This window comes from Lepus europaeus, chromosome 6 (assembly GCF_033115175.1).
Source record: "Lepus europaeus isolate LE1 chromosome 6, mLepTim1.pri, whole genome shotgun sequence".
In the NCBI taxonomy this organism is placed as follows: domain Eukaryota; kingdom Metazoa; phylum Chordata; class Mammalia; order Lagomorpha; family Leporidae; genus Lepus; species Lepus europaeus.
In genome coordinates this window covers 128,285,460-128,312,437 of record NC_084832.1, presented here as the reverse complement: position 1 = coordinate 128,312,437, position 26,978 = coordinate 128,285,460, and the positions used below count along the sequence as shown (strand labels likewise).

The following is a 26,978-nucleotide window of genomic DNA, read 5'->3' as shown; positions in this document are numbered from 1 at the left end:
GAAATGCTCTCATGGGCTTTTTGGCCAGATTCAAATTTCTTAAGGGCTGAGTCTGAGGCCAGAATGCTATTTAGGACATCTTGTCATTCTATGAGTCTGCTGTGTGGACTGCTTCCCATGTTAGATCATTCTCTGCTTTTTAATTCTATCCAATGTTATTACCAGACACCTGGTCTTATTTATGTGATCCAGCTGACACTTAATCCTATCCATATGATCAATTACACACTTAATATGATCACTTTAACACATAACATGGCATCAGTACCACCCAGCTTAATGGGATTTGGAGTCCCATGGCAAGTTTTTAGCTTTACCCTTAGGGGTAAGTCCGTGGGCATGTGTGCTGAACTGTGCATCTCCTCCCTCTCTTATTCCCACTCTTATTTTTTTTCTGAGAAATATTTTTAATTGGATTTAAATAGCCATGAATAATTCTGCGTTAAGTAAAGATGAAACCTGTTTTACAAACCACATTTATTGACTTATTTGAAAGAGTTATAGAGATTGAAGGAGGCAGACTGATTATGCATCTTCCATCCTCTGGTTCACTCCCCAAATGGCTGTAACATGTGACGCTGGACAAGGCCAAACTCAGGAGCCTTGAACTCCATTGGGGGTCTCCCACGTGGGTGGTGGGGCACAAGTACTTGGGTCATCCTCTATTGTGCTACCAGGAGGATCAGCCAGGAGCTGCGTCAGAAGTGGATCACACGGGACTTGAACTGGCACTCATGTGGGATGCCAGCCGCAACAGGAAGCAGCATAACCTGCTATCTTGTAACACCGGCTCCCAAATCATCCCTTTTAAAGGCAGCATTTCTCCAACATAATAGCCAACGGGTCTTTTTTTCTGCCTTAGACCATTAAGACCCCTCAGAATCTCTGTCAAGTATTTTTAGTAATCTTCTACTAGAGCCAAAAAAAAAGAAAGTTAAAACTGAACAGAGGAATGACCTATACATAATATGCATGAATATTTAACCATTTTGCGGATTTTACCTTCAATTTCACTGGACTTTATATGTATAAACTACAGTGTTTTCCAAATGGCTAACAACTGTACTGATGGCAGCAAGCCAAGTTGGAAACATCAGCATTTGCTCACTCTCAGCTAATCAACATCTGTGTTGCCATGGTGTTCCTGAGCAGAGATCACTCTTCAAACTACAAGACACACATACATGCACACACACACATACACACCCCTCCCCCTTATTATACAAAATGCTATTTCAGCATCAAAGGGCTTTCTGCTTTGCAGGTTATTCCAGTCAACCAGACTGGACATTACAGGAACAAGGCCAAATTTCTACTTCCACTGAAGTAGCTTTTAGCATATTATTATTTCCCACCAATATTAATAAAATAGGACCGAGTACAAAGAACACCACCGCTATCTGCCAGCTGTCTCACTTCCAGTGTGACCAGCTTCAGTCTGCCTGGACACACACAAGAAAAGTGACACTGGTGTGCAGCATGCCCAGGGCACAACAGTGACAACCTCAGCCCTCTGCTCACACAGGCAGCCAAGGAGCCTGTCTTTTTAGTGACACTGCTGACACACTTGCAGGGTTATCTACTTTCCACTAAGTCAAAATCTTGCAAGTCCTGGGTAAATGTGAGGAATAACAAAAGTTTCTAAAGAGTGCCTTTCTAGATCCAATGCCAAAAATTATTTGAGCAGTGAAGCAACACAAGGAGAATACGTAAGGTCTGACAAGGGTCGGCAGAGAGATCTGCAAAATCCATATGGGCCATCTACTGCTTGTGCTGATGGCATCCCATGTGAGCACCAGTTCGTGTCCTGGCTGCTCCACTCTGATCCAGCTCCCTGCTGACAGCCCAGGAAAGCAGCAGAAGATGGCCTAAGTGTTTGGGTCACTGCCACTTACACGGGAGATCTGGATGAAGCGCCTGGCTCCTGGCTTTGGTCTGTCGCAATCCTGGCCATTGCACCACCTAGGGAACATACTATTGGATAAAAGAACTCTCTCTCTCTCTCCCTCTCTTTTGTTAAAGATTTATTCATTTATCTGAAAGTCAGAGACACACAGAGAGAGAAGGAGAGGCGGGGGGTGGGGGGCGGTCTTCCACCCATTGGTTCATTCCCCATTTGGCTGCAACGGCTGAAGCTGTGCTTATCCGGAGCCAGGAGCTTCTTTGGGGTCTTCCACGTGGGGGCAGGGGCCCAAGGACTTGGGCCATCTTCTACTGCTTTCCCAGGCCATAGCAGAGAGCTGGATCAGAAGTGGAGCAGCCGGGTCTCGAACAGACACCCATATGGAATGGGGGCACTTGAGGCTGTGGCTTAACCCACTACGCCAGAGTGCCGGCCCCTCCCTCTCTCTAACACCGATTTTCAAACAAATAGACATATCTTATAAAAAACCGGCTTCATTAAAAAAAATTATAAACACAAAAAATGATAGGAAGTAGAGGAGAATAAGTACTAATACAATCCATCCTCTCTATATAATTGAAGCCCGCATAAAGCCCTGCTAATTAAAGATAATGTATAAAGACAGAAGAAATTAGTCTTATTCTTAACAGCAATTTATAAAAATAATAAAATTACATAAAAAGTAAAATAAAAGGCTGGCGCCGCGGCTCAATAGGGTAATCCTCTGCCTGCGGCGCCGGCACACCAGGTTCTAGTTCTGGTCAGGGTGCCGGATTCTGTCCCGGTTGCCCCTCTTCCTGTCCAGCTCTCTGCTGTGACCCGGGAGTGCAGTGGAGGATGGCCTAGGTCCTTGGGCCCTGCACCCGCATGGGAGACCAGGAGAAGCACCTGGCTCCTGGCTTCGGACGAGCATGGTACACCGGCTGCAGCGGCCATTGGGGGGTTAAACAACGGAAAAGGAAGGCCTTTCTCTGTCTGTCTCTCTGACTGTCCACTCTGCATGTCAAAAAAAAAAAAAAAAAGTAAAATAAAAACTATTATTCTTAATTATTAAAGAAAATAACCAAGATGACCCAGTCAAGGACCTATTTCTTTACACTTTATTGTATACACTTTTCAATAGTACTGGCAGATTATCTACCTACAGCTTGATGTCCTGGATACATTTACTCAAGCTTACGTCTAAGTATCTACTCTCATAGCTATAGCAACAAGCATATGCATACGTGGGTGACCCGGAAGAAGCTTCTGGTTCCGGGCTTAGGATCGGCATAGCTCTGGCCCTTGCAGCCTATTTGGGAGTGAACCAGAAGATGGAAGACCTCTTTTTCTCCTCTCTGTGTAATTCTTTCAAATAAGTAAAAAAATCTTTTAAAAAAAAGAACTCACTGAGGGGACAGATAGTCATTAATCATTCATGTCCAGGGTCTCCTATGAAGGGTATTCTCAGAACCCCAGGTCCCAGGAAATAACCACAGACAGAGCCTGCTTTACCATCATCAAAGTTCCCACAAAGAACATGCTATCTCTGACCCACCAAAGGAGCATCACAAGCACTGTGGAGCAATCAGAGACCTGCACATGAGCTGGACTCACACCTCTGAGCCCCAGCTTCCAAGTAAACACCCCTCAAGGAGTCCGGGAACTGATCCATGGCTCCCTAGCTCCTTGTCCTGAGCTCTGGCAATCAACACCTGCTTTTTCCTACTCCCCAACGTCAGTGGTTGGCCTCCTAGGCGCTTGGGGGGGAGGGGCCTATAGCCCTTATTCATACTCTTCTTGTACTTCTAAACTACCAGAGACACTGACACACAAGATGATGAGCAAATGCGGTCACACATGTGCCAACAGTGACTCCGGGTTCACCTTACCTCGTACTCCGAAATTTCCGGCAAGTTGCTTTCATCCGCCTTCTCCAGCTTCTCAGCAGCCCACTTGCTCGCCGCCTCTGCAAGTTCCTTCTCGGTCAGCCTGCTGGGCTTGTCCAGCGTCTAACAAAAACGGCAGACCCTCCAGTTACTACTCCCAAGGCTTTCCAGCTTCAACTACAAGAAGCACACCTCACTTACTTAAAATCATAAGCCTAAAAAAGCTACAAACAGGCATGTTCCAAGGAGCAAAAATAAACACAACGACAATTCATATACTACTGGTAAATAAAAGACAGTATACCGACTTCAACTTCATAATGCTAATTACATTCTGTAAAATAAATGATGCTAAAATCCCACCAGATGTTTACATTTTCTATTTTTATCCCACAGCTCTCTGTTTGCTCTAACCACACATAATAGTAAACAAAGTAGGAGCCACAAAATTACAGACTTGTGGTTTTTAAAAAAATGTTTGTTTATATGAAAGGCAGAGTTTCAGAGAAAGGGGAAGAAACATCTTCCACCCATGGGTTCACTCCCCCAATGCACACAACAAGAGGCTGGGCCAAGCTGAAGTCAGGAGCAGAACTCCATTTGGGTCTCCCACCTGAGTGGCAGGGGCTGTGTACTTACACCATCACACACTGCCTCCCAGGTGCACCAGCACAAGTCAGAGCCCACGTGGCAGCTGGACCATACTGCCCACCCCAGACCTGTGTTTTATTTCAGGTTAATCACTTGGCAGGTCTAAGACAATGCAACAAAATAGGGTAAATAATGCTCAATTTACATAAATTGGTGATATGAATCTATTACACTAAAACATTTGAGGAGGATCAATCACTTCATGGGGGTCAATATAAACATGAAGAAAATAAAAGATCTTTTCTGGATCATCTACTTAAATTTCCACAATATTAAGGCTTATGTTGCAGAATAAATAAAACTGTGAAACAAAAATTACTTTCTGTAGCGTCCTGTGGTAACTCTGTCTGCAGAGAATACAATTTTTGTTTTGTTTTGTTCTGACAGGCAGAGTTAGACAGTGAGAGAGACAGAGAGAAAGGTCTTCCTTCTGTTGGTTCACCCCCCAAGTGGCTGTTACAGCTGGCGCATTGCAGCAATCTGAAGCCGAAGCCAGGAGCCAGCTGCTTCCTCCTGGTCTCCCATATGGGTGCAGGGCCCAAGCAATTGGGCCATCCTCCACTGCACTCCCGGGCCACAGCAGAGAGCTAGACTGGAAGAGGGGCAACCAGGACAGAATCTGGCGCCCCGACCGGGACTAGAACCCGGGATGCCGGCGCTGCAGGCGGAGGATTAGCCTAGTGAGCCGCGGTGCTGGCCGAGAATACAGTTTTATATTATAGGCCTTGTCACTCCAAACTTAGATGCCATCTCTTCTCTGAAGTCTTGTGATTAATCTCTCAATGACAGTAGAAGTTACAACCCCCCTCCTATAGCTATTATCATTTAAAAAGTATTCTCATATACCAAGACAAAAAAGCATTAAAATTTAATGGAATGTAACGAAGTGAGGTGGATTAAGTTTTATTACTTCAACTTGTAAACCACTCCTACTGCCTCTGAAGTAGACTTGATCTTTCCCTTAGCAAGCAGTTCCTCTGAGTGACACAAAGGTCAAGCCAGGGCAGAGACCCGATCAAAGCTAACAGGCAGAGTACCCTAGAGACCAGAGAACACCAGCGCCACCTCAGAAAACACACTGGCTCCTCTCACTGAGCAAGCACAGGAAGGCCCCAAGCACTGTGAGCCAGTCAGAAGCCCACACGCCAGCTGGCCATACCCTGCTCATCCCAACTCTGAACTCTAAGGTATAGCACCCTCAGAGCCCAGTGAACCCGCCTGCTCTCCCTGTACACTGCAAGAGAACTCCAACATTCCATACCAGTGACCCGCTAACTGCACGCTGGGGGAGTGGAGCTAGTGTTGGAGCTGCTTTGAAACGACAGCAACATGTCCACATCAAGGTGTAGGGCAGTAAATTATCTCACACGAAACACACTTTTTTGGAGCAGAAGAAGGTATTACAAAACATCCTCAGAAAACAGAATTTAAAGTTAAGTCTTTTGGAGCAAAAAATTTTTTGAATTCCATTGCGTTTGAGAAGATTCTGCAAAAAGTGCATGGTAAGTATGTATTATGACAAAACTATGCAAATATTTCAATTTGGGAGGCAAGAAGTAAATAAATTCTAATTCCATTTGTTCCATGAAGCTAATACGAATGATTTATTATTTATTTTCATTTATTTGAAAGCCAGAGAAGGGGAGACAAAGACAGAGATGGAGCTTCCATCACTCCCCAAATGCCTGCCGATATCCAGGGCTGAGCCAGGGGGAAGCCAGAAGCTGGAATTCCATTAAGGTGTCCCGTGCAGGCAGCAGGAACCCAGCTAGCAGAGCCATCACCAGCTGCCTCACAGGATGCCTTACCAGGAGGCTGGATCCACAGCAGAGCAGCTGGGACCCAAGCAGCACCCTGACATGGGATGTATGCCTCTGCTTTGCTTCATGACATGCCCTCCTGCTGTGAGATGCTTATTCAGAGAAAATATAGACCCTACATCCATGGGCAGGAAGGGCTCTGAAAAGCTGTCCTTGTATAAAAAGAACTAACTTTTCATCTATCTGCTAAGGAAAGAAAGCAGCAGAAGCCAACAGCGGCCCTGAGTTCCTCCAGCTCAACCCAGAAACATTTCACACAGGAGACTGGGGGTCAGACACTTGGACCAGAACGAAATTACCACAGAAGGTCTTTAGAAAGTTTCTGCCTGGGAGACGCTGACTATGGGCAAGGGGGTATCTGTTGAAAGCAAAGTTGTAGACCAGAAGCAAAACAGATATTGATATAAGGAAGCAAAAATCTACTATGAACCTAATCTTTCTATCATCTCTCAATACACCTGGACCCTTGAAGCATGACCTTTGTGGGCAAGAGTGGGACAGCCCAGCCCACATCGAAGTACCTGCAACGCCCTCCCCGGTCTGGCTGGTGACTCCAGCTTCCTGCCAATGCACAACTTGGAGGGCAGAGGTGATCGCACAAATGGCTGGGTTGCTGCTACTTCTATGGGAGACCAGCACTATATTCCTGGCTCCTGCTCTGACCTAGCTTGTGCAAGGACAAGCCCTGACAGAAATGGGAATTTGGGAGGTGAGCCAGCAGGTGGGAGCTCTCGTAGTCAGTCTCCCAAACTAATAATTAGAAAAAAAAGTTATCCACAGCTACCATGTGACTTCAGGCAAAGGAAACAAGGAGCTACACTTTCCCAATATATAAAACAAAGTTAAATTTAAAATTTTGATTTTTTAAGATTTATTTGAAAGACAGAGTTACTGAGAGGCAGAGAGAAAGAAAAAGGTCTTCCATCTGCTGGTTCACTTCCCAGATGACCACAATGGCCGGAGCTGCACTGATCCAATGCCAGGTGCCAGGAGCCAGGAGCCTCCTATGGGTCCTCTGACGTGGGTACAGGGTTCCAAGGACTTGGCCCTCTTCCACTGCTTTCTCAGGCCACAAGCAGAGAGCTGGATCAGAAGTGGAGCAGCCAGAACTGGAACCCGCACCCACATGGGATGCCTAGGCTACAGACCGGGGCTTTAACCCACTGTGCTACAGTGTCATACCCAAAAATTCTGATGCTAGCACCCCACTTTCAGACATGTGGTCTATGCACAGAAATACAAAAAATAACATGAAACTACCAGACAAACACGGCTAAAATTCACTACGGCTTTCTCTCATTAAACACAAAGCACAAAAATTACAGGGGACATGAATTTCATGTAAAATGACTTAATTTTCATGAGCAGGTACTATGAGTTGTAGGCACCTTTGTCAATGTCTGACAAGAAAAACAAAGCCAGACTTCCAGCTAGGGCAGGCCCCTGATGCAGTTACGCCAGAAGCAGGAAATCCAATCAGTTATCGCTGGAGGCGCAGGGTCTAGAAGGCTAGCATTTGAGGAGCAGAGTAGTATAAGCTGTCCCTGAACTCCTGGCACTTACCAAGCAAGTTATTCTGGATGGAAAGACAAAGAAATTACAGACCAAAGAGCAAAAAGAAGTGGGAAAGAAGCAACAGTAAGAAAAGTTATGGCCAGAAGCAAGGGTGTGGTGTCACTAAAGGAACCCGTGGTTCAGCCTCGCCCCAAAGCTTTCACTTCTGAGGATCAGAAGCACAGTGTGTGGAGATGAGAATGACACAGCAAAGAAGAACTGTGTCCTTGAAACAACCACTCCCCTTCTGAGCCATCAGTGTGCTACAGCACGGAGACAGGAGTACGGCCATGTCTCCTAACCCGGGATCACACACAGACGGTAGCTCTCTGCCTACCCCCCAACTCCACGCCCTCCCCGCGGCACAGTCTACAAACCTGCCCACCTGCAAATTCACCTCCTCTTGGCTATGGTCATGATGAGCCGAGACTACAGCACTACCCATTAATTTTTAGCAAACCCCATGGAAAAACCATAAGCGAAAACGCTCAGTTACTCTGGTAGCTATCTTCACATTGCAAATTTGCCCTAGAGGTATGACCATGAAGAGCAAAAACATCTGTAGCACAGTCCATCTCATTTACATTGTCATTCTTCTTTCAACTGACGGCAGAAGCAGAACAAACCTTTGATGAAGGCACTGTTGAAGAACTGGAGGGCGAAGTGTCTCTTGATGTTTTCAAAGACTGGACAGCTCTCTCCTTACCTAGATAAGAAAATATGAGATGCAATCTTCTAGTTCATTTGCTTTCAGCTAAGTGACCAGGGGCAGGACACACAGACTTAATTTTATCACGGAAACTTTCCTTCACATCAAGTGCATTTCTATTGAAGACCACATGCTTTTTTCAGAGAGGCTGACGCCACCGAAACTCTGAAGTAACCCAGAAGCAAAGGACATCCCACAGGGCAGGGCAGAGCAGTGCAGTCAGCAAACAGGGGCCGCAGAAAGGGCCTCGTGAAAGGCAAAAGCGCATTCTACAGCCAGGAGGGCTTCCTCTGCCGTGTTCTCACTGCTCATTTTCAGGGCATCACCGTAACAAGACAAGGGTGGTTCTGGGAGTTCCTGCGTAGGTGCCAGCAGAGAGCACAGTGGACTCAGGGGTGGCTCATGGAATGATGCACACAGCGCATCTGGCAGACCTCCCCGAAATGCTTAGGACATTTTGGAAAAGAAAATCAGAAAGCAGTTTATTTGAAGCACTGATCCAGTGCCTGGAATGACGTGTTCCCAAACATTTGCTACTTGGTTAAAAGCAAATCTGTACAAAAGTGTCAGTCATCATCACCTTTTGTCACTTCTGAAACTTTCATAGTGCTTTATATGTACCATTTTTTATAGATACTTAACCTACAAGTACATTTAAACAAAATATATTAGCAGGCTCAACAATCAAAAATTATGTATAGCTCAATTATCTTAAAAATGAGTAACACTGAACTATTATTCTTAGAAAATCATTTCGTAAAATTTTCTGTATGTGTTAAGGATAACATATAATCAATCCCCTGCTCTTAGTTGCTGGGAAACTAAAACCAAGTAACACGGAGAAGAAGAGAAAAGGACACCAAGTTCGGGTCTCGCAGAAGCTGGTCAAGCCTGAATGGGGGTTAAGGTGAGGAAAGCAGTCAAAAGCCAAAGCAAAGACACAGCCCCCAGCTTCAAAGTGCTCATCAGTTCCTCGCGCCACAGCCCAGACGGCGTACAATTCCTCTTCCTGGTATCCTGGCCACTCACAAGGCGTTCTGTAGACAGAGTGGGACACTTCTGTACCACTGTGTACAGACATCTGGCATTGTGAAGCTACCTTTAATGGTCACAAGAGGGACAACACCACTCGCACACATATACCAATGCCAGCGATGCCACATGCCCCTTTCAAGAGGTACGAGACCTACAACCAGAATTATCTAGCTGCAAAGGCCAACAGCACTGAGGTGGACAAAGCTGGCTCCAGCCTGAGTATTCTAACCTTGAAACACTAGCAGGTCTTAAAAAGACACAGCCCTAGAAGGTGGTACCAAAGCTCTTGTATACCAAAAGGAATTCAAAGAAAAATGACACAAACCATCACTATAACCCCAAATGGCCAAGATCAAGTTTTATTTAAACAGTTTTTACTGTGTTGCCACTAACCATGGCAAATCAACAGCAGAGCTCCTAGGCAACAAGTACTATGGCTTACCCAATTCCCAGGAGACATAGCCCACTCAGCTTGAGACCTTATATACAAGAGCAGGCACTCAAAAACCAAGGACCAAGATGATCTTTCTACCGCAAGGATCAATAACCTTTTTCTGGCACACACATCAGCAGCCCTCTAAAATAGGCAGTGACTGGGGGCCAATCAGCCTAACACACTAGGTTAATTATATACTCGAATGCAGGCTAAACTCTCATACATGCCTGTCCAGGCAGTTGTTAACAAAGTCTTCCGGCCGGCGCCGTGGCTTAACAGTCCCAGTTGGGGCGCCGGATTCTATCCCGGTTGCCCCTCTTCCAGGCTAGCTCTCTGCTGTGGCCCAGGAAGGCCGTGGAGGATGGCCCAAGTGCTTGGGCCCTGCACCCGCATGGGAGACCAGGAGAAAGAAGCACCTGGTTCCTGGCTTCGGATCAGCGAGATGCACCGGCCGTAGCGGCCATTGGAGGGTGAACCAGCGGCAAAAAGGAAGACCTTTCTCTCTCTCTATCCACTCTGCCTGTTAAAAAAAATAATAAAATAAAACACACACACACACAAAAAAAAAAAAACCCGAAGTCTTCCTTAAGTGAGTCCTTTATGAACAGGAGCCAGCGCTACAACTAGGGCCAGCAAGGTTCCCAAGTGCAGTCTTAACCTCCTTCCTGATTTCAGAGGATCCAAGGCTAATTTAAGTGGATATCAAGCAATCTGTGCAGAAGCCCAGGGACAACAAAGGTTGGGCAGGGAGCTTACCACATGTATACACATATTCATATATGCCTGCTGCAGAGGGACAGTAGAGAAGCAGATGATACCAACGGCAGAAGCAAGAACAGAGAAATTAACAGCAATCTATGGCCCTGACTGCCAATGGTCTATCTTCTGTACAAGTCTCAGCCTGCAGGGCACAGCAGCTCAACAATCAACCCCAGATTCCCCAAACCTTACTCCATGCTCTGCCTCTGACAACAGACAAATGGGAGCAAACCCTCACGTCTCCCTCTTCCATAACCTCTGGTGTGACAGTGATGTGAGCCCCCAACCCCTTGACAATCCCAAATCAAAATCTAGCTCCACACTCACCTCTTTCTGGCTTTCCTTCATTCTGCCGTTTGTAGAAGGTACCAGCACGCGCGGGCTCTAGGGAAAGGTGGGCAGGGAGGAATTAACACCATCACCCCTGTGCCCAGGAAGAATAAGAAGAGAAAGCAGAAGTCGGAGAGACAGAAATGGGGACTTCTGAGTATCTGCTGTTGACCCTAATTCTTCTCAACCCAGCACAACTGAAGAGGAGCAAGAACAAGAGGAAAATCTCTTTCCATCATGAGAGTCCTAACGACGCCACCCCCAATATGCTTCCGCAGCATATTTTCAGATGGCTTTTCAGAGACTACAGATAAAAGAAAGGCTCTAAAACACTGTCCTACAAAGGAAACTCTCAGTAGTCTACACTGGAACAGCAGGTGCACACAGAGGCTTTCTCTGAGGCCTCTTCAATCGCCTAAAGATGCATCTGGGAAAAACCGTTTTCAAATGCCAGGAAACTCAGTCAGAGATTCCACCCAATCAGGCAGGCTCTCATGGCAGGCACCCATTTCTCCCAGGGCAGACTTCATCAGCAGATGACAATCTTGAATTCACATGACTCCCTCCCCATCGGAGCACCAATGTTCTATTATCTTCAGTCACATGGCAACAAATTTGTGTCTTATCCTGCTGAACCATGTACGGTTCCTTCAAGGATTAGAGGGCGGTCTGAAACTGCTCTATGAGTAGCAGAAGCTAACTTAAGTGTGACAATGACTCCAGTCAAGGATGACATAGGTAGAGAGGAGAAAAGGAACATAGCAAATCAGACACTGGAAGGTAGTGAGAGCAGTAGGCTGTCTTCATCACTGGAAGGAGCTCACCTGATGCCCTGCCTCCACCCCCATCCTGGGAAGTAGACATTAATAAAGGATCTCTCTTCCTCCCTCTCTCACACACAGCTGCACCCATACAGGACCTTCACCTAATGCCATTCAGAAAGTTGACATTTGTAAAGGATCTCTCTCATGCACAAACTCCCTGTATAATCCATCGCCCCTCCCCCCACCCCCCACAGAGAAACAGAGACAGACGCAAACAAAGTGTTCCATTTCTTATCTAGCTCGCTGCTAATGTGCCTAGTAAGGCAGCAGAAGATGGCCCAAGCCATCCCACATAGGAAACTCAGAGTACCAGGCTCCTGGCTTCAGTTTGGCACCGCCCCTGCTGCTGAAGCCAGCCATTTGGGACCTGAGCCAGCAGAGAAAAGATCTCTCACTGAATCTCTCAATGCATTTCAAATAAATAAATAAAACTTCGAAAGGAGGGGCCGGCACTGTGGCTCACTTGGTTAATCCTCCGCCTGCGGTGCCGGCATCCCATATGGGCACCAGGTTCTAGTCCCGGTTGCTCCTCTTCCACTGCTGTGGCTCAGGAGGGCAATGGAGGATGGCCCAAGTGCTTGGGCCCCTGCACCCACATGGGAGACCACGAGGAAGCACCTGGCTCCTGGTTTCGGATCGGCGCAGTGCCAGCGTTAGCAACCATTTGGGGAATGAACCAGCGGAAGGAAGACCTTTCTCTCTGCCTCTCCCTCTCACTATCTGTAACTCTACCGGTTTAAAAAAAAAAAAACACTTCAATAGGGAAAAAAAAAAAAAAATGAAAGATGTATCACAACCAGAAATCAAGAACACTGGGACAGCTTTCAAAACATCATTCTGACTTGCTCTCAACAGAAAGCCAAATACTAAATTGTGCTGATTCCTTTTATGCAAACTCTCTCATATTAGATTTTCTCCATTAAAAAAAATCCAGTTACTGTTTTGATAGAACTTCTTGGCTTCCTTACCTACAACCTCTAAAGGATGCAGGTGGAATTAGCTTTCTGTATAGTCTGAATACACTCATCAGAGCCTCAGATATTTTCCTCTGAGAAGCAAACTCAATTTTTTTTCCAAATCCTTCTACTATAGACCCCAATTTCACCTCTTTCCTGAGAAAATATCACTTTTTCTGAAATGTTCTGAAACACTTTCCAGGACACGTCATGCAGACACTGCCACGTGACGTAGGAAGCTGCTGAGGATCTGGCCAAGGACCCCAACTACGGTCCTCAGCTGAGCACCCCTGCACACACAGCCGTTACTCCTTTACTCTCGGATCTGGCCAAACTCTTAGTTTCCCATGCAACAACTGTTCAGAGCCTTATGATGGACGATGATCTCATGCAACAATAACTTAGGCTTTCATTTTCCTGTCCTTTCTTTGTTTTATCTAAAATTCTTCAGCTTTATTTAATCCTGCTTTACTAGGTGTTTATTGCCTTATCCTGCCTAAAATTCCTTCTCAAATCCAGACAGCTGTCTCTCCCTCTTTCTCCGTTACTTTTTCAAGTAAACAATTCGAAAAATAAGTTCCAAATAAGGAAGAATGAAAGAAAACAAAAAAAAAAATAAATAAAAATTCAGAAAGTAGCACTTGGAAATGAAATTCCAATCTGAATAGACGAATAGCTATAAACAAAAAGAATGGTCCTGGAATTAGGAGGGCTTGATTTACGATTTTCTGATTTTGGGATGGTGCAAGCGTGGCATGCTTTCAGCAGAAACCATATTCTGATCTTCAATTTTGACCTTTTCCTGGACTAATGGTGCAGTGATGTGAGTCAGCGCTGTGATGGCAAGGGAAAGCCACTGGCACTCCTCACAGGACTGTGTTGTTAAAGCCATGGCACCTGGCAAGCTAGGGGCACTAAATGTGTTTTGCATTTTCCACTCACAGTGGGTTTGTTAGCATGGAATTCCACCGCAGGCAGGACAGCATCTACACAGTTTCCACACATAAGAAATAACGGTGCTCTCATTGAGGTGAATTCAAAACTTGGAGAAGCAGCTTAAAGCTCAAAAAAACCAGAAAGGAAGTTATGCAAGTTTCAAAGGATTCAGTCCATGAATATGAAAACTGAATGCCAGGGCTGGCACTATGGCACAGGAAGTTAAGCTGCCGCCTGCATACCATATGAGCGCTGGGACCAGTCCCAGCTGCTCCAGTTCTAATCCAGTTCCCTGCTGATGGCCTGGGAAAGCACTGGGAAAATAGCCCAAGTCCTTGGGCTCTTTCCACCCATGTGGGAGACCCAAAAGAAGCTCCTGGCTTCAGCCGGACCCAGCCCTGGCCATTCTGGCATTTGGGGAGTGAACCAGTGGGTGGAAAATCTCTATCCACAATTCTGCCTTTTTTTTTTTTTTCCCCCTTAAAAAAAAAAAAGAAAAAAGAAAAAAGAAAAAGCTGAATTCAAATCTGGTATTGTTTCAGAAACACACTTTCTTCCTGCTACTTCCTGCTGAGTGCAATGATTAACCAAGCAGATCATCGACCCTACCGAGTGCTATTCACTCTCTGTAACTCGTGTAGAAGCACAGGGCAGTGCAGGACAAAAAAAATGGAAACCCTCACCTCAGATGGTGACATTAGGGGCTACGCCCTATGACTCCTCAGTACAAATCTCAGCTAACACATATGTCTGAGTGAAGTGTGATCACGAAACAAATTCCACAGCTGGAAGTACACATAGCTCTTAATACCTGAAGTGTTGAAAGAGAAATTAAGGTAGGAAGAAATCAAGATCCGGCTACACCAATAATGAGAAAGCGATTTGCTTGCCTGGATCATGGACAAAGATAAGGAATTTGGCTAGGAAGGACATGATCTCAGGAATCTCTGTTTATTCAACAAAGTATGTAACAGGGAGCTTGCGTGTAGCACAGTGTGGGTGCTTGGGATACCCACACCAGATGTGTTCCGGCTATTCTGCTTCACAATGAAGCAGTGCCCTGCTCATGTACACTTTGTGAGCAGCAGGTGATAGATAGTTCAAGTATTTCAGTCCCTGCATTCTACATTAGATCAAGGCTCCTGGCACTGGCAATGCCCAGCCCCGGCTGTTACAGGCAGCAGACAGAAGATCATTCTACATCTTTCTCTAAGTGGAAGTAGGGTACGGGAGGAGGTAGAAAACACGAAAGGGAGAGATAAAAGAAGAATGTTCTTGTGTTAAACACACTAAAAAAATGACAGGGAAAAGTTAGAATCAGAGAGGTGGAGAGAGCTCTGCACTACCTCTCCCTCCTTGAGGCCCAACATTAGGAGGTCATTGATACAAAACCTGAAATAACATCCTACAGACTACTTGGAAGTACTCTGCCGAGCAGAGCTCGCCACAGTGCATTTTCCAAAACACGTGCTCACTATTTATTTATTTAATCTTAAAGACAGAGACAGCTCCCAGCTGCTGGTTCACTCTCCATATTACTACAATAGTTGGAACTGGGCTGGGACAAATCCAGAAGTCAGAAGGCAAGAGCACAAACTCAATCCAGGTCTCTCTTCACCCCAAGGGCACCCACTGGCAGGAAGCTGGAATCAGAAGCAACATCAGGACCTGGACCTAGGTTCTCCCGTGTGAAGAGGGCATACAAAGCAGCATCTAAACTGCTAGGCCAAACGCCTACCCTATGCTGACTTAAAGATCAAAGTGTCACGGGACGCGAATGCTTGCACCTCAGAGGACATACTAAATACCAAAACAAGGATGAGATAAAATGCCCACCCACACAGCATGAATCAGTTACTATTTTAAAACCTGGATCAATCAGGTACCAGAAGAGATACAGCTGTCCTCTATGGATTTCCCAGCAAGTAGCTTGTGTCACAGAACTGCTCATCAGCTCCATTATAGTCAAAATGAGTTAACACAACAAGATCTTTCCCAGCGTATTAAGTGAAACTTCAGGGACCCCACATGTTACACCACATCCAGCAACACTCCCCACTCCTTCAGACGGCCTGTTTAGTCACCTTTGTCTTCTGACCCAGGGCTTAAACTTGGAGGGCAGGTACTAGGTCTTTCTTGCTTTGCAAACAATCTGGACACAAATACAGTGACTTTCAAACCAAAAAAACACAACGATATTTGGCAGCTAGGAGAACAGCATTGTTCTCTCTCAATAGGGCGGCTGGTACACCCGACCCGGCGGCAAAGCCAGATTTCCAGATCCCCACTCCATCTCAAACCTGTACAAAGATCTCCTCTCTAAAAGCAAAACTACACATTAAAATTGTACCACACCTCAAACTCAATCACAGCCAGCACATTTTAAGACATGTTTCTTTCCCCATAACAATGAAATTCAATAATGGATTCAACTTAAAAATATATTTGTATCAAAATACTATTTTCAGTTATTAGTTATGTTTGAAGATCTATTATGAAAAAGTATTAAATGCTGATGAAGAACAGTCTTCCTTTAAGACATTCTCTTCTTAATCATGAATGATGGTGTCAAGAAAATTAGAGGAGACGCAAGAGTTCCAGGAAACAGAGATAGGCCAACAAAAACAATAAACCTGCAAATTTCCCAAAATAATTATACTTAAAGAATTCACCTAAAGTGTTACATTGCTTCATTAATGAATGAGCATCCTAAGCAACTGTTTATAATAAATTAACAAAGCAATCCTAGGTACGTACATAATCCATCCAAAGAGGCACAGTGCGCTTACAAAAACCAAATAGTGAAGTAGCAACGTCCTTGCTTTAGAGCAGAAATGCTTTGTAACTTCAGTTTTGGGAAAGTTCCTGACAAGGTCTACCATGAGACCCTCAAGGGGAAATGAAGGTAAGACAATAAAAACAGAGAACACACCTGGCTGAGTAAAAGCAAACATTGATGGAAAAAGGCTGAGGTTCACAGAGACAAAGCTTTAAAGATTTCTAGACAGGGCCTTACGCTACTCAAAAATATATTTACGAGACTATTTATTTGAAAGGCCAACTGACAGAAATAGACAGAGATCCTCCAGCTACTGGTTCACTCCACAAATGTCCACAACATCCAAGGCGGGGCCAGGCTGAAGTCAGAAGCTAGAAATTCATTCCAGGCCTCCAACTTGGGTCCCAAGAACCCAAGTACCTAGGCCATGACCTGCTGCCTCTCAGGTGCATCAGCACAAGCTGAACTACAAGGGGAGAACCTGGATGGGAAACAAATCCGATACAGATGTTGGTCAACTAAGCCTCAGCATAACCTACTGCACCACACCTACCCCAAATGATTATCAATACTAATACAAAACACTCACACTTAATTTGCAGACAAAGCAACTGGTTCTTAGCAGGTAGTAACACATGAGATATCCACAGAGACAAAAATAAACCCATGTCAGTTAAGTGAAATTTCGCATTCCTATGTACTTTTCTTAATGCATTAACTACAAACAAGCAAGTGAACCTGTACAGTTCAAGAGGCACTATGTTTAACAGCACAAAAGATTGTTTAGCAGCATGTGAAAGGTTCAAGTTTCATTCAGCCATGACATCCATATGACCAACAAGATGCACACTGTGGCTCAGCAATTTAAGCCAACGCTTGAGAAGTCTGCACCCCTTGTCAGAGTGCACAGTTCAAGCGCTGGCTACTTCACCAACTGATCCAGCTTCCTACCACCCCTGTGGGATACCCAGATGGAGATCCCTTCTCCTGGCTTCTGACAGACTTAGTTGTTGCAAATATTGGGGGAGTGAGCCAGTGACTGGTAGATCTGCCACTCTATATGTCACTACTTTCCAAATATTTTCTATCTAAATTCATCTATGACAAACCACAAATAAATAAATAAAGGTCAAGAATAAAATGTGTTGCCAAACACATCACAAAAGAAACCAAAAGATCAGAAAAACATATCAAACAAAAAAATAGCCAAAGCAACCAATGTATTCAAACCTAAGCAAAGTCATGAAAAATATGACCATATTCATCCTATGCATCAAAGGTTATATCAAAAAAGTATCTTTTATGTACAGGACTTTAAGACAGTAACTAGTGTTAAGCATATAGTATAAAAAAGTATTTGCATTCTTAAAGAGCTATACAAAGAATGAGCTGGATCGAAATATAATAAATTTATCACAAGAAGTATTTTACCAACTGAATGTAGGAGAGGGAACTGAAGTGATTCTGGTGTCATTTATAATCCTCTTATCCTAAACAAAAGTGAAAATAGAATAGGATAGCCAAACAATGGGTTCATATCAAAAGGGGGAAGAAAAAAGGAAATACTTGAGAAAGAGTTCACAAATGAAGAAATATAGTTATATTTATGGGAATAAAAGTAAACTTCAACTAAATGGATACAAGGTATGCAGTATCAAATAATTTTAAGTAAAGAAGTGGAATAAACAAGGAGGAAGGCTGCACTGTTAGCATACGAACAGGAAGAGCAGAGACTATTTTTTACAAGAGCCCAACTAAGTGAGGGTCAGAAAATTCATATAAATGAAGGGCAAGACACAAACAACATTTTTAAGGTTTTGAGTTTGAGGTGGTACCAAATACCACAGGATTGACCCAAAAGGTTAAGCAGAGTAAATTTAACTGTATGTGTGTGCATCTGCATGTTTTTGTGTGTGTGTGTGTAGACACAAAATGGGAACCTTGCAGTTGAGATAAAGAAATAATAAATTCATTCTGTGGCTTACAATTTAGGAAATCAGATAACCAGATGAGATATTAAGTGCACATAAGAATTATGAAGAATAGTTCTTAGACAGTTGCAGAGGTTAAACCACATTAAAGTAAGTGAAATTATAATTTAAACTATGAACAAAAAAATAAAAAGTTAAAAATTAAAAAATTAAAAAATTGTTACTTGTACCTTTTATATTTGTTAAAACATTTAAAATCTACCAAAAGTTCAATTTCCAACATAAAACTAAATTTTCACACACTAATGTGCTTATTAAGTCTCCAATAACCGAAGGATCCCCCTCCTCAGTTCTGTGAAGAAAAGCAAAGTGCCATCAATATTTGAAGCAAAAAGTATCCTAAGTATGTGAAATAACTACTTTTCCATTTGCTGTTTTCAAACAAGACTTCATTAATTTTTTACAAGATGGTCTTTCGTAACTACACTGAAAACATGAAAGGAACATAGAACACATGTTTAAAGTAGAGCCCAAGTAATTAAGGAGTTAATCCACATAGGGAGTAAAAACTTTCCCAGAACAAGATCTTTTCTGAAATAAAGAGCACTACTTTCAAAGTTCAATGACTAAAGAAAAGAAACATGCAGGCATTAACTGGATGATTTCTGTTTCATTCAGTCTGTACCTCCTACTTCAGTCTCCCAACTTTGTTGCCTTCTCATTACTGCAGCTATGGAGATGATGGCCCTCAGAGGACAGGAGCAGAAAGAGACCCTGCCACAGGAGCATCACATGGTGACAGTGCACGTTTATCGAGAAAGGCTTTGGCTGCCAAGTAAGAGAAGACGCTCTTTCTGTTGGCTGGACAACTGGAAAAGTACCGCAAATTCACCAGTAACTGCTTTTAAAATCTTATCTGTAAGATGTCAAGCCTCCGTTTCTTATTCCTATTTTGCAATGGACTCCACAGTCACTTTCCAAAGACGCCTTCTTCCTCTTTTTATGCCATGCACATTCAGGAAAAAAGGTTCTAGAAGGTGTCTAGTGAATTCTGTGTCTCTAAATGAGAGCTCAGAGGTTGTTTATCTTGGTGGTAGGGATAGGCAGGATAAAAGCAAGAGAAAATACCTTTGAACTTTGAACTCAATAGTGCTCAGTCTTCCAAAACTACCCCATGTGCATTTTAAGCAATTAGGCATATCTAAGTCGCTGCTTGTGTTAAATTCTTCAAGTGACATTCTTACCTCCTGCAAAATGGTTCAAGCACCTATATCTAAAATTGTTTCTTGTGGGAGCCTCATTCTACCTAGCTCTGCAAGTACTGGACAACGGATAAACATTAGCCCACAGAACCCACGCAGCTCCAACAGGAGTTGGCCTGCAGAACACACGTGGCATGCTTGTGGGAGGCAATGGCTGTCTGAACCAAACTCTTTATTACTAGGAAAGGACAGCTGATTGGAAGTAAGCTAAACAGAAATGAAAATGAAATATCCAGTATTTTAATCTCATCTTGACCTGTTCATATTGTCAATTCATTTACAGTATTATCAAAGTTTTATTTTACACTGCTAAGGGTGTTATCCACTGATCGAGTATCCATAAGAACACCACGTAATCGAGCTCCTTAGTGACAGGGTCTCGTCAGTATGTAACATGGTGCCCTTCACATGGATGAATGAGCACCACGCAGGCTGTAAATCCAAAAACATCACAGAAATACTGTAAACCAGCATCCCACGCAGGGGCTCCTGCTCAGGCTCCTCCACTTCGAGTCCAGCTCCTGATTATGTGCCTGGGATAACAGCAGGAGCTGGCCCATGTGCTTGGGCCCATGCCACTCACTTGGGAGACCTACATGGAGTTCCAGGCTGCTGGCTTTGGCCTGGCCCAGCCCCAGCTATGGCAGTTATCTGGAGAGTGAGCCAGGATATGAATGATATCTCTTTCTTTTAATTTCAGTGAAAAAAGCAAGTCATAAAGGGGAAAAAAATTAAAAAAAAAAAAAAAAAAAGAATGCCAGGGTGGGCAGTGTGGCTCAGCAAGTTAAGTGCATGCTTGAAACACCCCTAACCCATACAGGACCATGGGTTTGAGTCCAAGCCACCTTGCTACTGATTCAGTTTCCTGCTAATGTTACTGGGAGGCGGCATATGATGGCCCAAGCACCTGAGTCTCTGTCACCCGTGTGGGAGATCCAGATGAACTTCCTGACTCCTGGTTCAGCCTGGCCTCGCTTGGCTTGGATGTTGTGGCCATCTGGGGACTGAAAAAGTAAATGGAAGATATCTTCTCTCTGTATCTTTCCCTCTCTCTCTCTGTCACTCTGCCTCTCAAATCAATGCCAAAAATAAGAAGACTTAAGAATGGCTTATCTAGAAAATCGGCACTTCCCGCATCTATATCTACAAGCATCTTGTCAGGACGATGGGTCACAAGCATCTGGAACACAGATTTATCTGCGCACTCCAAATTAGAAACCAAAACCAAGTGAGCTCTATGTTCTACAAGGCTATACAGCATACTTGGAGGAAACCACTGGCATTTTTCATACAAAACAGACTGATACATACAAAGGCTGTCCAGCAAAACAGAATAAAGAAGTTAGACTGGCAGGGGAACTACCAAAAAATATCAAAGGGATGACATTACGATGCAATCACAAAGTTCTCTCTTACATACCAAGGAGACTGTTTGAAAACAAACATTTGAAAAGGCTACTTCTTACAATACCTGTAAGGCAATCACGCTAGTCCACTCGCATCAGTGGAGACCAGGAAAGAAAAGGGAAGTCTTAAGAACACGTACTTCTCTGCTGAGACTGATGGAAAGAGTATGTTTTGCTTCTTTCCGGAGAGTAGCTTCTGCTACTGACACTGGAGCCGGATCTGCTGTGAGGAGAGTCCTTGCGGCCTACAGGTGATTCTCTGAGAAAAGGAGCGTCCCTTTTATGAGGAGACCGGTCTCTCACGTAATGGGAAGAGTAGAAACCTTTTCTTCTAAAGCCATCTCTCATGTTCCTTTGAAGAAAAAACAACATAAGTTTAGCATACCATGTTCCCCACAGACACAGATGGCACATACCCAGGTTGTACGTAAGCCACCTCTGGGTTGTATCACCATGTAACTGCTGAAGTCACTTGACAATATGAAAACACATCTCGGAAACATTAATTAGAAGGCCGGCGCCGTGGCTCACTTGACTAATCCTCCGCCTGCGGCGCCGGCACACCGGGTTCTAGTCCCGGTTGGGGCGCCGGATTCTGTCCCAGTTGCTCCTCTTCCAGTCCAGCTCTCTGCTATGGCCCGGGAGGGCAGTGGAGGATGGCCCAAGTGCTTGGGCCCTGCACCTGCATGGGAGACCAGGAGAAGCACCTGGCTCCTGGCTTCGGATCGGCACAGCGCGCCGGCCGTAGTGGCCATTTGGGGGGTGAACCAACGGAAGGAAGACCTTTCTCTCTAACTCTGCATGTCAAAAAAAAAAAAAAAAAAAAGGCACTGCTTGATCACAAAACAAAATAAAATCAGGTGGTTACAAGAAAAAAAAAATTTTATTCTAAGTAAACACATATTCTAAAAGTGAAAAACAGTCTCTACTTTCTCAGGGCAATTAGCAACCTCCCCCACAGCTCCAGCATTCTCAAACACCTAGGAGTGTCAAAGAAAAATTTCCCACAGGAGCTTTTTCATCGCCTGTAACCGTCCCAAGGGCAGCATACATTACTGGTTTCCTATCAGTGAAAAATTCTCTCTCCCCAAGGACAACTGGACAATGTCTCCAGTTCTCCCATCGTAATGTGGAGAGAGAAAACGCCAAAGATGCTATTAAAATCCTGCAATACCCAGGCCCTGTGCACATATCCATCCACAACTCTAACTATCCAGCCCAAATGCTAACACCAAGGTATATATTCACCAAATCGCTGCTCTATGAGATTTTTATCCTTAGGATATATTTGTGTCCATCTTTAAGTGTCAACTTTTTATTATAAATCATTGCTACTTTAATTGAGCAAAGCAACAACTCAAAGCAGCAAGTAATCCACACTAGAACTCTGTGTCACAAAATATTTAGTAGAGCATCAAAGCAAATCAGAATTAGCACATGAAACCTTTACTGAAAGAGCATGTCAGGATGGGCATCCGCCCTGGCAGTTAGAATGCCTAAGTCCCACACTGGAGTGCGCAAGTTCAGAACCTGACTCCGCTCCTGACTACAGCGTCCTGCTAATGCAGCCTCGGAGGCAACAGAGTAGTGCTCCAAGTGCTTGGACTGCTGCCACACACAGCAGACCTGGATGGAGTTCCCACTGCGTGTGTTCTGAGAGTGAAGCAGCAGACAGAAGCACTCTTTCTCTCTCGTGTCCTTGTTTCTCTGCCTCTCTCGTATGAATAATGTAAGAAAAAAGTTGTGACTCATGATTTCATATACTTCCATATTACAATAAAAAACACTGACTTTCAGAAATTAGAACACTAAGAGACAAAATAACGGCATGCAACTTCAAATGTGCAAGAACTAATTTCAGCACGAGGTAGTTAAGCCGCTGCTTGCGATGGGCACATCCCTTCAGAATGTCCAAGTTAAGGTCCAGTTACTCTGCGTGCACACAGTGACCTGCTAGCGCACGCACATCCTGGGAGGCAGCAGACGAAGGCCCAAATATTTGGGTCCCAGGCACCCATGTGAAGACCTGAATGGAGTTCCTGGCTCCTAGCTTCAGCTTGGCCCAGCCAGGAGTATTGTGAGCATTTAAGGAGTAAACCAGTGGATGGAAGATCTCTCTCCATGTCTACCTTTCAAATAAAATGAAAATTTTTAAAAATAATTTAACATATGGCCGGCGCCGTGGCTTAACAGGCTAATCCTCTGCCTTGCGGCGCCGGCACACTGGGTTCTAGTCCCGGTTGGGGCGCCGGATTCTATCCCGGTTGCCCCTCTTCTAGGCCAGCTCTCTGCTATGGCCCAGGAAGGCAGTGGAGGATGGCCCAAGTCCTTGGGCCCTGCACCCGCATGGGAGACCAGGAGAAGCACCTGGCTCCTGGCTTCGGATCAGCAAGATGCACCGGCCGCAGTGGCCATTGGAGGGTGAATCAACGGCAAAAAGGAAGACCTTTCTCTCTCTCTCTCTCTCTCTCTCTCTCTCCACTCTGCCTGTCAAAAAGGGGGAAAAAAAAAGAAAAAGAAAAAAAAAATTTAACATAGTTTCCAGTATAAAAGCAGGTTTTTGTTCTAAAGTTCATTTGAACACCAACTGATGAACACCTCAAATACATTGCTCCTATAGGCACAATTACAATTCCCTGGGAGAAAAGGAAAAAAAGAATCAGTAAAGGACACAACACTAATACAGAAATGAAGCATTAAATAGTCTCACCGTATTCCAGTGTACTCGCTGAACTACAGGGGTCCCAGCATCACTGTTTTGCCAGACTGGTATGGGTTAAACATACAGCCCAGGAACTGCACCAGTGCTGCAAGCCCGATAGTCAGCCAATGCACAAGCCTCTGACACCACACAGCTCTCAGACTGACAGGCTGATGTCAGCCAGATGCCCTGAGATACGTGAATGCAGTCCAGACCGGCTAGAGGGAGATTCACCAGGAGTCTGCTTAGAGCAGGCAAGAGCCAGTGCAGGGGCCGCGCTGTGGTGCAGCAGATAAAGCTGCTGCCTGCAGTTCTGGCATCCCAGTTGGGCACAGGTTTGAGTCCCAGCTCTCCAACATCCAACTCAGCTTCCTGCTCATGTGCCTGAGAAAGCAGCAGAAAATGATCCAAGTGGTTGGGTTCCTGTACCCGCATGGGAGGCGTGGAAAAAGCTCCAGACTCCCAATCGCCCAGCTCTGGCCATTGTGACCATCTGGGGAGTGAACCAGCACATGGAAGGCCACTCTCTCCCTCTCTGCCTCTCCCTCCCTCCCCCCTCCCCTCTGCATTTCAAATATATCCACGTGAATTTCTCTGTAAATAGGCAGGAGTATGGATGAAGAGAGGATCAGAGAACACATGGGTGAAAACTACAACATAAAGAGCGAAATGGGTAGCACAGAATAAGAGAGCAACCAGAGAAAACCAAGACTGTATGTTACCAGGGAGGCTCAGTAGAGTGTTTCAAGAAAGAACAGGGCTGGCACTGTGGTGCAGCAGGTTAAAGCCGCAGCCTGCAGCACCGGCAATACATATGGGTTCCGGTTCGAGTCCAAGCTGCTCCACTTCTGACCCAGCTCTCTGTTATGGCCTGGGAAAGCAGGGGAAGATGACCCAAGCCCTTGGGCCCCTGCACCCAAGCTGGAGACCTGGAAGAAGCTCCTGGCTTCACATCAGCTCAACTGGCCATTGCAGTAATTTGGGGGAGTGAACCAGTGGATAGAAGACCTCTCTTTCTCTCTCTCTCTCTGGCTCTACCTCTCTGTAACTCTTTCAAATAAATCTTAATAAAAAAACAAAACAAAACAAAACAAAAACAGTGAAAAGAAAAAGGGGAAGAAAGATATTTTTAAAAAAGAGAGAATAAAGGTCTTATGCACTGAAATTGATTGACTTTATTGGTAGCTTGATTCTGGGGATGGAAACAAACAGATGACACCCAGACAGACTGCCTAAAACCAGACATACAAGATCCTTGAAGACCACAGGCTGAAGTACAGTTGCTTAAGTCTGACAGCAGATGGCAGTAAAAGCCCATTCAGTACAAATGGAACAGAGTACTGCAGCAGGATGCAGTGGGGATGAATTTGTCAGATTTGAAAGAGCTCAGAGCAGTATTTCCTCCCTTTCATATCACCTCTCTACTGCCTACTAATTTAAGAAAAAATACCAAAACAGGCATCAATTATCCTAAAAATCCTCTTTCATGAGTGATGATATTAGGCTGTCTGTGAGTGAGAGACAGAGACAGACAATATACTAAAGTATACTCAATGCCCACGTTAGGAATGGCAATACACGACTACCCTGGCTCTCAAGCAGCTTATTAATTTGGGGCTTGGCAGAGGGGCTGTAGGGGTGGATGCTGAAGGCAGGAAGTGTTTAAAATGAACAGCAAAGTGATGTGAAACTCTGTGGAGGCAGAAGGAGGCCTAAGAGCTCACACATGACCTGTGAGCAGGAATCCAGCAAACTCTGAAAACAAAAACCCGTGTGGAGGCTGAAGACACATGTGCTGAAAGAGTTAAGCTACTGTTTTTCTTCCCAAGAGAGGGAACAGAAGGGAACTAAACCAACTGTAAATGAGAAGAGGCTTATCTGGAGGTTGAGGAAGAGAGAGGACAACAGATTACCCGGACCCAAACATAGTCCAACATCCAACAGGACACAATGAGACCAAGGGACTAAGTAGAAGAAAATGGCCTCAAAGGAAAACTAAGAGTGCTCTCAGCAAAAGGCCTTTCTCTCAGTAAAGGAATTACATCGCTCAACACCCAAGAGAGGATGAATGAGAACAGAGGCTTGAGGCACAGTGGAAAGTTTGGAATTGGCCCTTCAAGAGAAATATTCATCACAGCAATGCGTCAGCATTACCTGGCAAGCTGCAGACCTGTCACTCCAGGGGCAGCGACACTCACCAACTCCATCACATCGCTAAAGGTATGGCCCAGGGTTCCGCATTCTGAATTCTGCATTCTAGCTGTCAAAAGTTCTCCAGCGGGGAGTAAACAAGCGAAGGGAAGATCTCTCTCTCCCTAATTCTTTCAAATAAGTAACAAGTAAGTCCTTAAAAAACAAAAACAAAAACCAGAACCCCACTAACATGTAAGACTGAACATAAGCAAACTGTCAACAAGCCAGACTATAAATGCAGAGCTCATACTAGGGGCAAGAAACCCCTAATGAGGACGTGAGGAGAGCTAAAGACAGAACTGAAGAACTCAAGAAGGGCAGGCCTTTGTGGCACAGCAGGTGAGGCCGCCATGTAAGCCCACAATCCCGTATTCGAGTGCTGGCACTACTTCTGATCTAGTTCCCTACTAACACACCTGGGAAGCAGCACAGGATGCTTCAAGTACTTGAGAGCCTGCCCCAAAAAGGGAGACCTGGATAGAGTTACGGACTCCTGATTTCAGCCTGGTCCAGCCCCAACTGCTATGGGGAACGAATTACAATCAGCAGACAATCTTTCTGTCACCTTCCTTTTCATACAAATAAACAAATCTAAAAAAAAAAAAAAAAAAAAAAAAACAAAGAGAGGGGAAGGAAGGAAGGAAGGGAGAAGGAATGATGAGTGAGGAGATGAAAGAAAGGAGGGAGGGAGGGTGGGACAGACGGAGGGAGGAAGGAAAACAGGGAGGGAGGGAGGGAAAGAGAGAGGCCAGCATTGCGGTGCAGTGGTTAAGCCACTGCCTGTGATGCTGATGATATTTGTGTCCTGGCTGCTCCACTCCCGATCCAGATCCCTGCTGATGGCCTGGGAAAGGAGCGGATGATAGTCCAAGTACTTAGGCACCTACACCCACATGGGAGACATGAAACAAGTTCACAGCTCCTG

The 26,978-nt window shown here is 44.8% G+C and overlaps 1 protein-coding gene across 9 annotated transcripts in view; it reads right to left on the bottom strand.

The window, feature by feature from the left end:
- The window catches only part of PPHLN1 (periphilin 1), a 100,607-nt gene that overhangs the window by 23,925 nt on the left and 49,704 nt on the right, over positions 1–26,978 (bottom strand). For 6 of the 9 annotated variants that reach the window (XM_062195082.1, XM_062195087.1, XM_062195088.1 and 3 more), the window contains 4 exons: positions 21,300–21,511; positions 11,063–11,119; positions 8,423–8,502; positions 3,775–3,894 (listed from right to left, as the gene is read on the bottom strand). In XM_062195082.1, the coding sequence (XP_062051066.1) occupies positions 3,775–3,894; positions 8,423–8,502; positions 11,063–11,119; positions 21,300–21,511 (469 nt within the window). The remainder of the gene's footprint in view (positions 1–3,774; positions 3,895–8,422; positions 8,503–11,062; positions 11,120–21,299; positions 21,512–26,978) is intronic. The other 3 variants (XM_062195085.1, XM_062195089.1, XM_062195091.1) reach the window with 1 other exon arrangement.